General features: G+C 51.6%; 1 protein-coding gene across 9 annotated transcripts in view; it reads right to left on the bottom strand.

Moving 5' to 3' along the window:
• Positions 1-2811: 2811 nt before the first annotated feature.
• ODF2 (outer dense fiber of sperm tails 2) overlaps positions 2812-14151 on the bottom strand; it is a 29300-nt gene continuing 17960 nt past the window's right edge. For all 9 annotated transcript variants that reach the window (XM_037036485.1, XM_037036486.1, XM_037036487.1 and 6 more), the window contains 9 exons: positions 13930-14039; positions 12045-12180; positions 8997-9107; positions 8725-8829; positions 7610-7768; positions 6216-6316; positions 4931-5093; positions 4379-4504; positions 2812-3988 (listed from right to left, as the gene is read on the bottom strand). In XM_037036485.1, coding sequence (XP_036892380.1) covers positions 3800-3988; positions 4379-4504; positions 4931-5093; positions 6216-6316; positions 7610-7768; positions 8725-8829; positions 8997-9107; positions 12045-12180; positions 13930-14039 — 1200 coding nt within the window. In that variant the 3' untranslated portion in view covers positions 2812-3799. The remainder of the gene's footprint in view (positions 3989-4378; positions 4505-4930; positions 5094-6215; positions 6317-7609; positions 7769-8724; positions 8830-8996; positions 9108-12044; positions 12181-13929; positions 14040-14151) is intronic.

Genomic DNA, 14151 nt, shown 5'->3' with positions numbered 1-14151 from the left:
AGGTGCCTGGGTTGCTGGCCAGGACCCTGTTGGGCTGGGGGCACGAGAGGCAACCACACACAGATGTTTCCTTCCCTCTCTCCCTTCCTTCCCTGCTCTAGGAATAAAATCTCTTTTTTTTTAAGGTAAATTTTATGGTATGTGAATTACAGCACACAAAAAAAATCAAATGCAGTTCAACATCACCCAGAGCCAGCTTTAGTTAGGAATCTTTACTTTTTTCACATTAAATTTATTTCGAAAGAAAAACGTCTAGCCCTGGCTGGTGTAGCTCAGTGGATTGAGGGCGGATCTGTGAATCACACAATCACGGTTCGATTCCCAGTCAGGGCATATGCCTGGGTTGCGGGCCAGTTCCCAGCAGGGGACTCACAAGGGGCAACCATACATTGATGTTTCTCTCCTTCTCTTCTTCCTTTCCTCTCTAAAGATAAATAAATAAAATTTTTAAAAAAAGAAAGAAAAACGTCTATTTGTTGTTTCATTTACTCAGTATTTATGCGATCATTGGCTGCTTCTTGCGTGTGCCCTGACCTGTGATGGAGCCCGCAACTTGAGTGCCCGCTTTGTGGTAGGCTTGTCGTTGGAGTTTGAAGCAATATAAACCTTTTTCATTATTTCGGCTTTAACAAACTCTCTGGACAGAATAAAACAATGTTGTTGACAGAGTCCCAGCAATGGACTCTGAGAGGGGTTTACCACACCGGCATGGTAAGTACCAGTGCCCTGCAATGAGGTGTTCATTAGTTTGGTGAAAATGAGTTATATAAACAGGTATGCACATTGGTGTAAGTTTGCCCCCTGTCCTTTCTTGGGAAAATCTTTCATATATTGTTAAATTCAGGTCCATTTATGTTAAAGGTATATACAGGCTTGGCTTTGGGGCAGTGGTAGTTTGTGCTTGTTTTGTTTTTGTCTTTTAAAGATTTTACTTATTTTGCCCTCGCTGGTGTAGCTCAGTGGATTGAGTGTGGGCCTGCAAACCAGAGGATCACAGTTCGATTCCCAGTCAGGGCACAAGCCTGGGTTGCAGGCCAGTTCCCAGCAGGGGACACATGTGAGGCAACCATACATTGGTATTTCTTCTCCCTCTCTCCTTCCCTTACCGTCTAAGGATAGATAAAATCTTTTAAAAAATACATATACATACATACATACAATTTTAAAAAAAGATTTTTCTTATTTTTAGCCCTGGCTGATGTAGCTCAATGGACTGAGTGCAGGCTGAGAACCAAAGGGTTGCCAGTTCTGATTCCCAGTTAGAGCACATGTCTGCGTTGTGGGCCAGGTCCCCAGTAGGGGGTGTGTGAGAGGCAACCAGACATTGGTATTTCTCTTCCTCTTTCTCCCTTCCTTCCCCTCTTTAAAAATAAGTAAAATCTTTTTTTTTTTTAGAAAGAAACACAGTTCCCCTGTGTGTGAGAGGCAATCACAGCCCCCACCCCCAAATCAGGGACCTGGCCCACAACCCAGGCATGAGCCCTGAAAATCGAACCGGCGACCTTTTGGTTCACAGGCCCGCACTCAATCTGCTGAGCCACACCAGGTCTGGCAGTTGGGGTTTTTTTTTTTTTTTCAGAACTTCTTTGGCAAAATTAACATTTGGAAACCACAATTGTCATCAAAACTAGGTTGCGGGGAGTAATCTGGTCATGGAATACAGATGCCTGGTTGGAGCCCGCTGCCCTTGAGGATATAGGGGAGTCCCCTGGAGTTCTAGACTCCGGCTGGAGTGGCTGAGAGGACAGACTGCATCACCCAGAAGGCTAGTACCAGCCAGAATGAAAAGGTTAGGGTTCAGCATAGTTTCAAGTTTGTTCTCTCTAAAGAATTTGTTGCTTTTGGCTTTCTGCTTGGAGGAGGGTTAGGTGCAACTTTCTTCGGTCATCCTGAATCCAGGTTCATCCAACACCAGCCGCTGCCACTGTGCCACCAAAGTTCAACCCCAAAGAGATTCAAGTCGTATTCCTGAGATGCACCAGTGGGGGTGTCGGGGCTACGTTTGTCCTGGCCCCCAACATCCATCCCCTTTGACATTGCCAAAGCAACCAGTGATAGGAAGGGTCTGGGGATGACAGTGAAACTGACCATTCAGAACAGACAGGCCCAGGTGGAGGAAGTGCCTCCTGCCTCTGCCCTGGTCGTCAAAGCCGTCAGAGAACCCCCACGAGACAGAAAGAAGCAAAAGAAAAGAAATCAACCAATAAAAAGAAACATTAAGCGCATTGGAAATAGCACTTCTGATGAAATTGTCAACATTGCCTGACAGCTGCAGCACCGATCTTCAGCTAGAGAACTCTCTAGAACCATTGAAGAGATCCGGGGACAGCCCAGTCTGCAGTGTCAATGGCCGTTGCCCTCACGACATCATAGATGACGTCAATAGTGGTGCAGTGGAATGCCCAGCTTAGTTAAGAACTACTACAAAAGAGCCCTGGCTGGTGTAGCTCAGTGGATTAGAGTGTGGGCCTGCAAACCAAGAGGTTGCTGGTTCGATTCCCAGTCAGGGTACAAGTCTGGGTTGTGGGCCAGGTTCCCAGTGGCAGACCCATGGGAGGCAACCACACATTGATGTTTCTCTCCCTCTCTTTCTCTCTCCCTTCCCCTCTCTCTAAAAATAAATAAATCTTTTTTTAAAAGCCTTATTAAAAGAAAAAAAAAGAACTACTACAAAGGAACATATTTCTTTTTTCTTTTTTTAAAGGAACATATTTCAATTAAAGTTCATCCGACAACCAATGGGAGCAAATTTGTTTCTTGTTCTTTTAAATACAAGAAAGTGCGAAGAGAACAAAAATAGCCAATGAATCATTTGCAAACCAATGAACATTTTAAAAACAGTATTATATACACATACCTTCTTCCTACCAGCTAAAGTGATCTTCCCCCCAACAATGAGCAATGCCCCCCATCATTTCATGGAACGCCCACAAAGAAGAAACTGGGCCAAAATGAAAAGAAAAACCTCATGTTCCGTGCACTGAGTTATTTAAAAATGTTTATTGGCTCCCTTGCAGCATTTTAAATCACTTTTAGAAGTGGGGTGGGGGTGGGTAAAGAAAATCATCCATGGAGTCTTAAATATTGACTATAAAAGCTTTTTGTAAAACAACACAAATATTTCAAAGATAAATGTATTCTTCAGATACAAACCTGCCAAAGAAACAAAAATCAATGATCTTGGGATTACACTTACAAGGCCAACTGCGCATGGGCCCTTGCATGTCTACCGTGAAGTGTGCGTGGGGGCCAGAGCAAGTGGCCTCAAGGACACTCGGGTGTGAGAAGCTGCCCTGGGCTTGGGGAAAACACAGCACCCACAGAATAAGGAAAAAGAAGCAAACGTGCTCACAGCAAGACGCGTGGTGAGGACCTCTACAGCTCCTGCTGGTTCAGGTCCCAGAATACTTAGGAAAAGATATTTCTAGAAAGAGGGCTATAACGGGACTGGAGGAAAAAGCCCAGTCCAGTCCAAATGTTCTCTCTGGAAAGGAGGGAGCCAAGCTAAGGTGAGTTACAATCTGGTTCCCTCGGAGCAGTGGATTTGGGAGTCAGGCCTGGCAAGGAAACGGAAAACTTCCATTAGGCAACTCTAGCGGAGAAGATGGAGACTAAGTGCTTCCTGCTTCTTCAGCCCTCCCGCTTTAGGGACTTCCATGGAGCCAGTGGCTAAGGACAAGATCCTTAACACACTTCAGCACTGGAAGAGACGGGAAAGCCAGCAGACTTTCTGGGCATGGCTCGGCAAGTCGTCAGTTCCCGTGGCCACAGTCCGGGCCCCGGGCCCAGCCGGGCGGCCTCAGGCAGGAGGAGACCTGGAGCGGATGGGAGAGCTGGTCAGGTAGGTAGTGTAAGGGCTATCCCCGAACACGTTGGCGTAGGACGCCTTGAGGAACTGGACGTAGTTCTGCATGCTGCGGTTAGTGCTCTCCGACTGCTCCAGGCGGTCTTTCAGGTCCTGCAGCCGGCTCTGGTAGCGGCGGTCAGCCTGAGAGGAGACATGTCCGGAATAACAAGGCCACAGCAACATTAGTGACTGCCAGGGGCTGACAGGGAGGGGAACGGGAGTGACTGCCTTTGGGTACGGGGTCTCCTTCTGACAATATCCTAAGCTTAGACCAGGATGATGACTGTACAACTCCAAATACACTTAAGTGACCGAATTATACAATTTCAATGAGTGGATTTCATGGTATGTAATGATTCTTAACAAAGCCAATAATGATAAAAAGGATCTGCCTGGGATACCCTTTGGGGATAAGAAAAATTAAATCGCATCATATTCATAAAACAACAAATCGCCTCGCCCTGCAGGCCCTGGGAAGCCAACATGTCAGCCCACTCCCCGGTCCCGCGCCTGCGCCCCAGCCGGACTCACGTCCTCGCGGCCCCGCCTCAGCTGGCTCAGCTCTGTTTTCGTCCTGCTCAGCTGTGTCTCAAGGTCCAGGATTTTGTTCTGGGCTGCTCGTTCCTTGGAAGCTGCATGCTCCTTGGTTTGCTCCACCTGCCCAGAAGGATCAGAGGTGGAGGTGCCTACCCGACAGGGTGAACACCTGGCAGGAAGGCAGGGCCCCTGCCACTGCCAGCTCTCAAGGACCACACCTGCACATCACCACGGACAGCTCTTTGGAGCCTGAGATGGGGTGCTAACTGTGGGGACAACCTCCACAACCGCCTTTACCTGCCACTTCCCAGCACCCCACGAGCCGTCACCTAAGACAGGCAGACCTGTCCGAGTCCCACTCGAGCAACAATTAAATGAGCAACCATGAGTCAAGTGCCAAGCCCTTTGCCCATTTGATCCTTATGTTGACCTCACGAGGCAGGTACTGCTACTCCATGCCCATTTTCAGAGGGGAATCTAGGCTCAGAGAGGTTAGGTGGTCTGCCCAAGGTCACAGAGCTAGTGAGTAGTGGAACCGAGACTGACCTGCCTCCTAGCGTCATCAATGGCGCTCTCCAACTGTCTTGCCAGGGCCCCACATTCTCGTGTCTTCTCCTCCAGCCGCAGCTGGGACTGGTGGATTGCCTCCTCCCTCTTGGCAATCACCTGTAGGAACTCGATATTCTGGGCGCTGGTCGCCTCCAGTTTCCTAGGTGAAAGCACACAGTCAGACCCTGCTCGTCCCCATAGCTATCCTGGTCCGCCCCGCCAGGGGGCTGCCAGGCACCCCCGGACCAGGGCTCTCCTCATGCAGGGAATCTCCAAGGAGTCACAGGAAGAAACCAAAGGAATCTGCTGATCAGCCAGGCGGCAAGGAATTGCAACTGGAGCAGCTGGTTGGAGAGCTGTGTGAAGAGCCAGAAAAGCAAGCACAGACTGACCACGCATCCTCCCACGTAAGACAGCAACGGGCAGCCTGGGAAGGTCGGTTCCCTTATTATCCCCACTTTACAGTGAAGAAATCCAGCCTCAGAGACACGAAATCCAAAGTCAGCACAGCTGACAGGCCTACTGCCAAAGCTCATGCCCTCAACTTCTGTTCACTGCTGCCTCCCTTCAGCAAAGGGACTTTGGAGGAACACAGTGACAGGTGGGTAGTGTTTAAGCTGCAGCTTTGCCAGGTACCAAGTGTGTAACCTTGGGCAAGTCACTTAACCTCTCCCTGAGCTCAGTCTCCTCATATTTCAATTGGGATAATCCCAACTGCACACTAACTGTGCTGTGCATTTGCATGCCAGGTCATGTGCTACAAGCCCTTCGAAGATGATCTCATTAAAGACTCACAATAACCCCAAAAGCTACACTGTTTTCCCTACCTTGATCCCTTTCTCAAGATTAGTGATCAGAGGTTCAAAAGGATTAAAAATAATGGGACCCAAGGCCAGGACTTCTGATTCTTGGAGGTGCAGTCTTCCCCTCTACCTGCCTCCAACACTCTGTAAGTAATAGAACGATGATCTCGAGAAGGATGATTGAGAACACTGAGCAGGATGGAAGTTGGAAATGCCCCCCACTGCCACGCACAGGCCGGCTAGTGTGCCCGGCAGGTGGTGCCTCTAGGTGGTCTGGTGTTGATCACGCTATTCCAGAGACCGCCTACCTCTCTCCCACGGTGCTTACCACTGCGCTGGAAACAGCTTTTCCTCTGAGGTCTGCCTAGTACCTTCCAGGGCCTCAAGTCCCTCAACCACTTCCGCACACCAAGCCCAAAGCAGCTAAGTGGCTGAAAGTCTCAGGTCCTAGGACAGAGATGGGACCAGGTGCCTCTAACCTCTCCAGTTCATCCACCTTCAGACTCAGCTGTTTATTTTCCTTCTGGGAGGCCTGGTGTTTCTCTCTCGCCATCTCCAGCTTGTCCCCCTGATGTTCGATCTAAAATGACAGGAACACAGACTGGTTTACGAAAGAACTTCCCAGGACAGCCCTCCCGACTCTGCTGGAAGGAGGCCCGCTGCCCTCAGCAGGCATCCTGGCCTTAAGGCACACCCTGCAGGAGAGAGCGAGCAGGGACGGGTTAGGCCCCGCCTGAGACTGCGGGCTTTCCTTCAGCGAGGGAAGCCAGTTTTGAGCCCTAACAGCCATGACGATGCCTTCGTGACCGAGAGAGGCCACTTGGTGGGATCCGGGGCAGACACGAGGCGGCAGACCAGATGGCAGCCCACAGGAAACACCAGGGAGCTTTTTAGCAATTATCTTGTTGGTACTGGTGACTTCATTCTTCCCTCAACTGGGGACAATGACAGGCAGGCAACAGCAAAGCTACTGATTCTTTTAGGCTGGCAAGTTTGAGAAGTTACCTAGAGGGATGCTGTACTCAGAAGTCTCCATATTTAGGCTTGGAGGGCCCTGAGAAGGCTCGGGTTCAAGAGCGGGTGGGAAACTGCGGAGTTCTGAGAACCTGGGCTGGTGAACCAGACAGCTGCCGGTGCTCCCGCCCATGTTGATTACCTTATCAGCCCAGTGACCTCAGGAAATAACCTCTCCCCTCCGTGCCCTGTGCTGCTTTCTGCGACATGGGAACACAGTACACCTTACTATGTTCCTGGGAGAAATGAGAATGGTGGAGCGTGGGGCGTGTGCTCAAAAATGGCAGCTACCTTTACTAGTAGTACAAGGAAGCAGGTCAAAGAGGGGAAGGGCCTTGTCCAAGGTCACACTGAACATGGGAGGCAAATACTCTCTCAGGCCCTGCAGGCGCAGCTCCAGCAACCCAGAGGCGGGCTGCTCCGGGGAGAGAGGGAGCCCGGACTCAGGACAGCATCCCAGGTGATGGCTCTGCTGAGCAGGGAAGGCGGCTAAAGCATGGGAACAGCAGGAGGAAAGAACACCAGTGGCCGGGTGCCTGTGGCTGCATGGCTGAGGGCTGCAGGGGGGCAGGAAGGGGCAGCGCACGGAGACTTGGAACTCTGGGGGGCGGGGTGCCGGCAGGAGGGCCCAGCAACTGCGTTGAGTGGCGGCTCCTATAACTACAATCACTCCGTGCAAACACGAGGCATTTGGCACACCAGACTTTTATTTCACAGCATTGATGATAGCTCATTCCTTTCAGAGCCGGCAGCCAAGAAAAAGGAAGCAGTCCTCCCTCGGGGCGGGGCGTGCAGCTCATCTTGGTAAGCGGCCCCCTCCTCGGACCAGTTCATGGGACCCTTTCTGCCAGTCCCTTACCCGGCTGCGCAGATCTGATATGATGGCTGTGAGGTCGATGTTCTTCCGCTCGTAGCCCTGCAGCTGATCTTGGCACTCTGCCAGCTTAGCCTCTGTGATCTTGAGGATGTCGGGCAGCTGCTGCAGGTCAGCCAGCTGGGACTGGAACTGCCTCCGTGCCTGGAGTGGGGGAGGAAAAGCCCACGGTGAAAAGGGCCCAGCTGCTGAAGGGGCTAGTCACAGTGCTTTGGAGTTAGGGCAGGGCCACCCTAGGTCCCTAGAAGAGGATCCCGCAAGATCCACAGGTCTCCCGCGGGCCACAGAGGGCAACCAGCTGTTCTCCTGGGAACACACTTGGACACCCCTCCTAGTCATCATCAAATACCACTGCCAGGCCCCAGGCTTTGTGCTAAGGGCTCTCTGAATTACTCAGTTCATACAACAACCTGTAAAGTAGGTGCTGTTTCCCCACAGAAGGACACTGGGGATCAAAGGCTCATTTGCCCAAGGTCACTCAGCTAGAGCTGAAGATTTAAGTCTAGCCTAACTCCCAATCCCCTAGAAAGGCAATCAATCACAAGGCTATATAGGTCAGAGGCCAGGGTGAGAGCTATCTGGCCTTTGTTCCCCCTTTGTCCCAACAAGGAGACTGAGGACTAGAGAGGGACAGTGACTTGCCCAAGGTTATGCAACAAGTCAGTGGCCAAGCCGGGAACCAGCCCTCTCCAAGACTACTATTAAGATGATTTCCTTGGCATCTAGACAGCCACGCCATCTCCAGAAGAATAAGGCTCTTTGGGGAGCAGGATGGGAGGCACATTTTTTGGATGGTGCAAAATACAAAATAGACACCAAATGAAATGAAATAGGCATGGTGTGTATGTGGATTTGAATCCACCTAGGTGCTTTTTTTCTTTTAAGGAAACCCTGGAGAAAGAAAAAAAAAAAAACAGGAGGGAGAAGGAGCTAAACACAAGCGAGATAAGAAAAGAGAGAGCACGTAGACAGTAGAGGGGAGCAGCCCGGTGTGCAGAAAACTTGTTCATCTTTGTTGTCCACACCAGGGAGGATCCAAGGCAAACGAGAGAGGGACAGACCGATGGACACAGAATTGGGAGGCAAGGGGGGGGCAGTACCGCTTCGATCTCTTTGTTCATCTCATCTTTAAGCATCTTGTTCTCTTTGTCACAGCGTTCCAGCTGGGCAGCCACTTCATCAGCCTCCAGTCTGGTCTTCATCACCTAGGGACCAACACAGCATCTGGCCGTCTTGGACAGAGCCACTGTCTTGGTGAAAAATACCTTCCACACCCAACCCTTCCCAGCAGAGGCCTCGTGGTTATGCACCCCCTCGCCAGCTGTGAAGTGCTGCCCTGGCGGGGGGTGGGGGTGGGGTACCAGGGGCCTACCTGACTCTTATAGTTGTCAATCATCCCTTCGTAATTCTTAACCGACGCCTTCAGCTGCTGGACCTCGAGGTGCGCCTGATTGAGTTTGTCCTCCATTGGAGCGAAGCTAGCCTAGAAGAGGTGGCCCATGAGTAACCAATAAGAAGGTTCCATAAGACAAAAATTTAAATAATAAATAGGGGGGGAAAAGGAAGGTTCCAGATCAGGTCATCACCCCACCCTCAGTTCCTACCCCAGGGGACAGCAGAGGGAAGCCGCAGCTGTTCCAACCCACACCAGTGGTTTCCCCTCGGACAGGCACCGGGGCAAGGCTCCTATGTGACTAACTCAAGTGAATACAGACACTAATAAGGGACACGTGTTTTCTTGTTCTCATTTCAAAAGCAATAATAATCAGTAAAGAAAATGGAGATGAGACCAAAAAAAAAAAAAAACCAACCCTGGCTGATGTAGCCCAGAGGATTGAGTGCTGGTCTGTGAACCGAAAGGTTGCCAGTTAGATTTCTAGTCAGGGCACATGCCTGGGTTGCAGGCTGGGTCCCCAATGCGGGGCATGCAAGAGGCAACCACACATTGATGTTTCCCTCCCTCTCTTTCTCCTTCCCTTTCCCTCTCTCTAAAAATAAATAAATAAAATCTCTTAAAAAATAAATAAAAGTAAATAAGTAAAATCTTTAAGAAAAAAAAGACCAATGAAAAGGAATCAGGATGCACAATACTTTAGTTTGCAGCTACGTACTAACAGGTGGGCAGCGGTTTTGTTCTTCAGCAGGAATGGGATGATACCACACTTACTGCTTTGTCAACAATTATGTTACGAACTACTTCTGGGGTCAATAAATGTCCTACTATCACCCAAATGCTCACCTTGGCAGGTGGAACAAAATAAACCATGTTATCGCAATACAATAAAAAAATAAGCATTCATTTATAAGGGATATTAGCTTAAAAAAAAACCTGACCTAAAAACATTCATGAAATATTGCTGAATGAGGAAAGCAAGCTGCAGAACAATGAATGAATAGTGTGTTTGTGTTTGAATACACGTCGGCATAGGGAGGGGACCAGAAAAATGCACATCCAGTTAGCAGAGGCCTTTCACTTCCGTATCACATTTCCGTAATGGTTTACATTTTTACTATGAGCAGATTTTACCTTTGTAATTATAGTACCTAAGGAAAAACTCGTCTACACACCTCACGGAACAGCCCACACTGCAGCAACACACGGACAGGCGCCGTCGCATAACAAACCCACCCGCTGTCGACGTGGAGGCCGGTGCTCATCTGCACCGGGTGCGACTCGGGAGACGCCACCACACTCCCAGCAGAGCAGCTAACATGGACAAGGCTGACAGTGCCGAGTGTGGGCGAGGGCACATGGAGCGACCGTAACTCTCACACACCCCTGATGGGGGTGTGACTCTGGACCACGACTTCATTGAACGTAGGTACCATCTACCAAAGCCGAGCTCATGCACACCGCCAGATGATCTGGCATTCTGCCTCGAGGAATAAAGCCCTTAAGAATACAACAGACAGGCACACTGATGGACGCACAAAGATGTTCTACAGCCCAGCCCTGGCTGGTGTGGCTCAGTGGATGCAGCACCGGCCTGCGAACCGAAAGGCCCCCACCAATTCATTCCCGGTGAGGGCACGTGCCTGGGTTACGGGCCAGGTCCCCAGTGGGGGCGTGTGAGAAACAACCGATCAATGTATCTCTCGCACACTGATGTCTCTCTCCCTCTCTTTCTCTCTCCTTTCCCCTCTCTCTGAAAGGAAGTAAATAAAATCTTAAAAAAAAAAAAAGGAAAGATGTTCTACAACCCAAATGTCCAACCCCAGAGGAACACAGGACAGCGCAGGCATGCGATGGAGCACTGAGAATGAAAAAGCCACCGCGCACCACACGGGCAACTTTCACAAACACAGCACCGAGTAAAAGCTAGGCACAAAGCTCAGTAAAAAATAACCCTAGCTGTCCATTTCTCCATCGGCAAGGACACTGGTGTCGAGGGGAGCACGACTACTGTGCCTTCCGGCGCTCTGACAAAACCTCGGCTGCGCGGCCTTCTGCCCAGGCGTCTGCGGTTTCATACTGTGGGAACCGTCTTGTGTCCTGGGGTCGCAGCTTCCCTAAGTTTGGTGCGGCTGAACCCAGAAAGCATGCACACACAGATTCCTACAGAAATTAGGGTCCCAGGAAAGGTTCTGGGGAGATGAGGAAGGCTGCCATCTCTCAGAGGGCTAAGTGACCTTGGGACGTAAAGAATTTCTTTGGAGTGAATTCCGTGGAAGTTTGTCTGAATCCGTTTTCCTGAACTATGAAATATGTGTATTTGGGCTAAGGAATAGTTTCTCTTGATAAAAAATTTTAAGAAAAAACAAACCAAAACCCCCAAACCACCCTTAAATGTCACTGCCAGGTTAACTGAAAAGCAAGATCAAGCCCGACTCTGAAATGCCACCTCTGCCAGGTGCGCCCCAGCCCTGGCGCACAGGCGAGGCGCACAGCAAGTGGTCAGAGCTACAGCTCCCGACTCGGACTCAGTTCAAATCCCAACCCCAAAACTTCCAGGGACAAAATCTCAGCAAGAAACCTGACCATTCTCTAAGCCTGAGTTTCCTCATTCCGTAAAGTAGAGACAATAATCTCATTATTGGGAGATGAAACGGAGAATTAATTCACGTGAGGGGGGCCCAGCAGTGCCCTGGGAGAGTTGAGGTTAACCTCCAAGTCAGGTGAAGCGCACGGGCATGGCGGAGTGTGTCACGTTGCACACTTCCCGTGCCTCACCAGTCTCACCAGAGCCTCATTTCCTCTCACTACAGAAACCTCAGCAACGAAGGGGGAGAGGTCGCACCCCGGTCCTGTAGCTGGTAAGGGGCCGAGGAAGGACAAATCTGGGCCTTCCTGACTCCAGAGCTTCTTAATCATGCTGTTCCCTCCAGGCCCTCTGGGGACCCTCACGGTCATCGCTGAGGCCCAGCCACCGGCCCCTTCGCAGCCCCCCTACCCGTCCCGGCCCCAGCTCTCACTACGGACCTTTAGCCTCTCGTTCTCCAGTTTGAATGCGGAGTACTCGGCCGTCTGCCGGTGTAGTCTCTCCACCAGGCTGTCCCGGTCTTCCCGCATCTTCTCCTCCAAGGTTTGCTGTTGGTTTACGAGATCTGTCACTCGGCTGGAAGGTGACAAAGTGAAAGCAGACAGGGCGAGTCAATTACACAGGTTCTGAGGAGCCCAGGTCTCTGTGGGACAGTGGGGTTGAGTGCTCTTTCCCAGGTCACGTCCCACCTGTGGCCCCTGCCTGCTCCCCAGCCTCCGCCCTGAGAAGCCCATGCACTGTCCTGCCATCGCGGCTCTCCCACGTCTCGCCTGTCACAGCAACCTTTGAGGCTCGTCTCCCCCTTCAGGCCTTCTCCTCCCATGAGGCCAACACCCTTCCTGAAGATAGGGACTAGAGACTGGACCACCTCCCACTCCCCACAGCACCCCCTGGGTCTCTCAGCCAATCAGGTCTTAAAGTTAGGACAGAACTCCACGCTGGGTGGTCAGGGACACCATGCCCCAGGCATCCCTCCCCCTCCGGGAGGTATCACACTGGGCCTCCGCATCTCCCGGGCAAGGGCAGGTGTGGCGATCATGATCAGCTTGTTCACGTGTGTGAGCCCTCGCCCAGCTCAGGCGGGCATTGCAAAGAATGTAAATGAAACAGCAGGAAAGGAGCCCATTCAGCAGCAGGCTACCCACCTGCCTGGTGCCTCACCCCCACCAGTCACGTGGCAGGGAAATCAGCAGGAGCAGAGACACAGCCCCAGGGGAGCACTGGCGCTCACAGATGCCCTTCGTCTACCTTGATGGCAGACCCAGTACAGAACCTTCCCGAGGTGTGTGTTCTCAGTACCGATCACGTACGGTTCAGTCAGCAAATACTCCTGGGCAATGACCAGGCCCAAGCAAACACACCACGTTTGCTTTTCGAACTCCTACTCGCCCGTAAAACCCCAGTTCAGGCTTCCTTCCTCAGAGTATCTCTCCCCACACCCCTCTCATCCACCCCACTCATCCCTTCCATCTTAATTATCTGTTTTCTCCCCGGGACGGAGAACCTCCTGAGAGTCGCACTTGGCACAGGCCCAGGCACAGCAGGTACTCAGGACATTGTTTGCTAAATCGAGTTCAACGCAGCGAAAGACGTTTCCTCCGGGAAGACCTGAGTGACCTGGCGACTAAGGCAGTCCCCTGTGACCTGTCCTTGGCCCCGGGAGTCCAGGGCTCTGTAGCTGCAGCCCCTCTCTTTGGGTTCAGTGTTATCTCCATGAAAGCTGAGGATGCATTTTTTTTAACTGCTGTAACCCTAAAGGCCAGCACAGAGCCTGGCATATAGCAGGTGCTCAGTAAATATGTTTAAATGAGCGAACACGTAAGCACCGCTGACACTGGGAACGTCTGAATAGCCACCGCGGAGCACTCAGTGCAGCCACTTTTGTCCTCTACTCCCAGGCCATACCTCTGCCCTACTGACCAGTTGGCAAACAGCAGAGAGAGGTACAGGGGTTACGGGCCGTCCGGTCCCCAAGGACAGGCATGAGGTGACCGGTGTTCCTGTGCCCATGTCCTGTGCTGTGCAGATTAGGACCCAGATCCGGCCCAGGAGCTGGAGTCAGGCCCAGCCTCTGTGATTAGAGAAGCCCAGGCCCTTTCTCCAAAAATGCTGGGGACAGAGGACCCAGGGGCTGAGGCTGAAGCCAGGGCTTGGGGTCTAACCAGAAAGCCCACCTCGGGGCTGCCCACAGCAGCCCAGGGCAGCCCTTTACCAGGAGACCAGATGGCAGCCATGTGAGATGGGACCTGCCTTGGGCCGCTGGGCTCCTCTCTCCTGCGTACCCACCTCCCTCCACGAGCCCGTGCCCCCCCAACACAGACGTACTCGTTCAGGACAATAATCTCCAGCTCGAGGTCCCCCTTGTCTTTCACAACTTGGTTGTAGCGGCTCCTCCATGATTCCAGAGTGGATAAAGCCTCAGCGACATAAAGATCCTGGGAACACGGGGCCACAGGGCCCATCAGCCTGGTGACAGTGCTGAGGCTGTGGGGTCGCCCTGGGCGACCCCCTACCCCTCACCCCGAAGTCCCTCTGAGGCAGTGAGAG

This window comes from Sturnira hondurensis, unplaced genomic scaffold (assembly GCF_014824575.4).
Source record: "Sturnira hondurensis isolate 20B ecotype Veracruz unplaced genomic scaffold, ASM1482457v3 Scaffold0022908, whole genome shotgun sequence".
Lineage (NCBI taxonomy): Eukaryota > Metazoa > Chordata > Mammalia > Chiroptera > Phyllostomidae > Sturnira > Sturnira hondurensis.
This window is presented reverse-complemented; position numbering and strand designations above follow the sequence as displayed.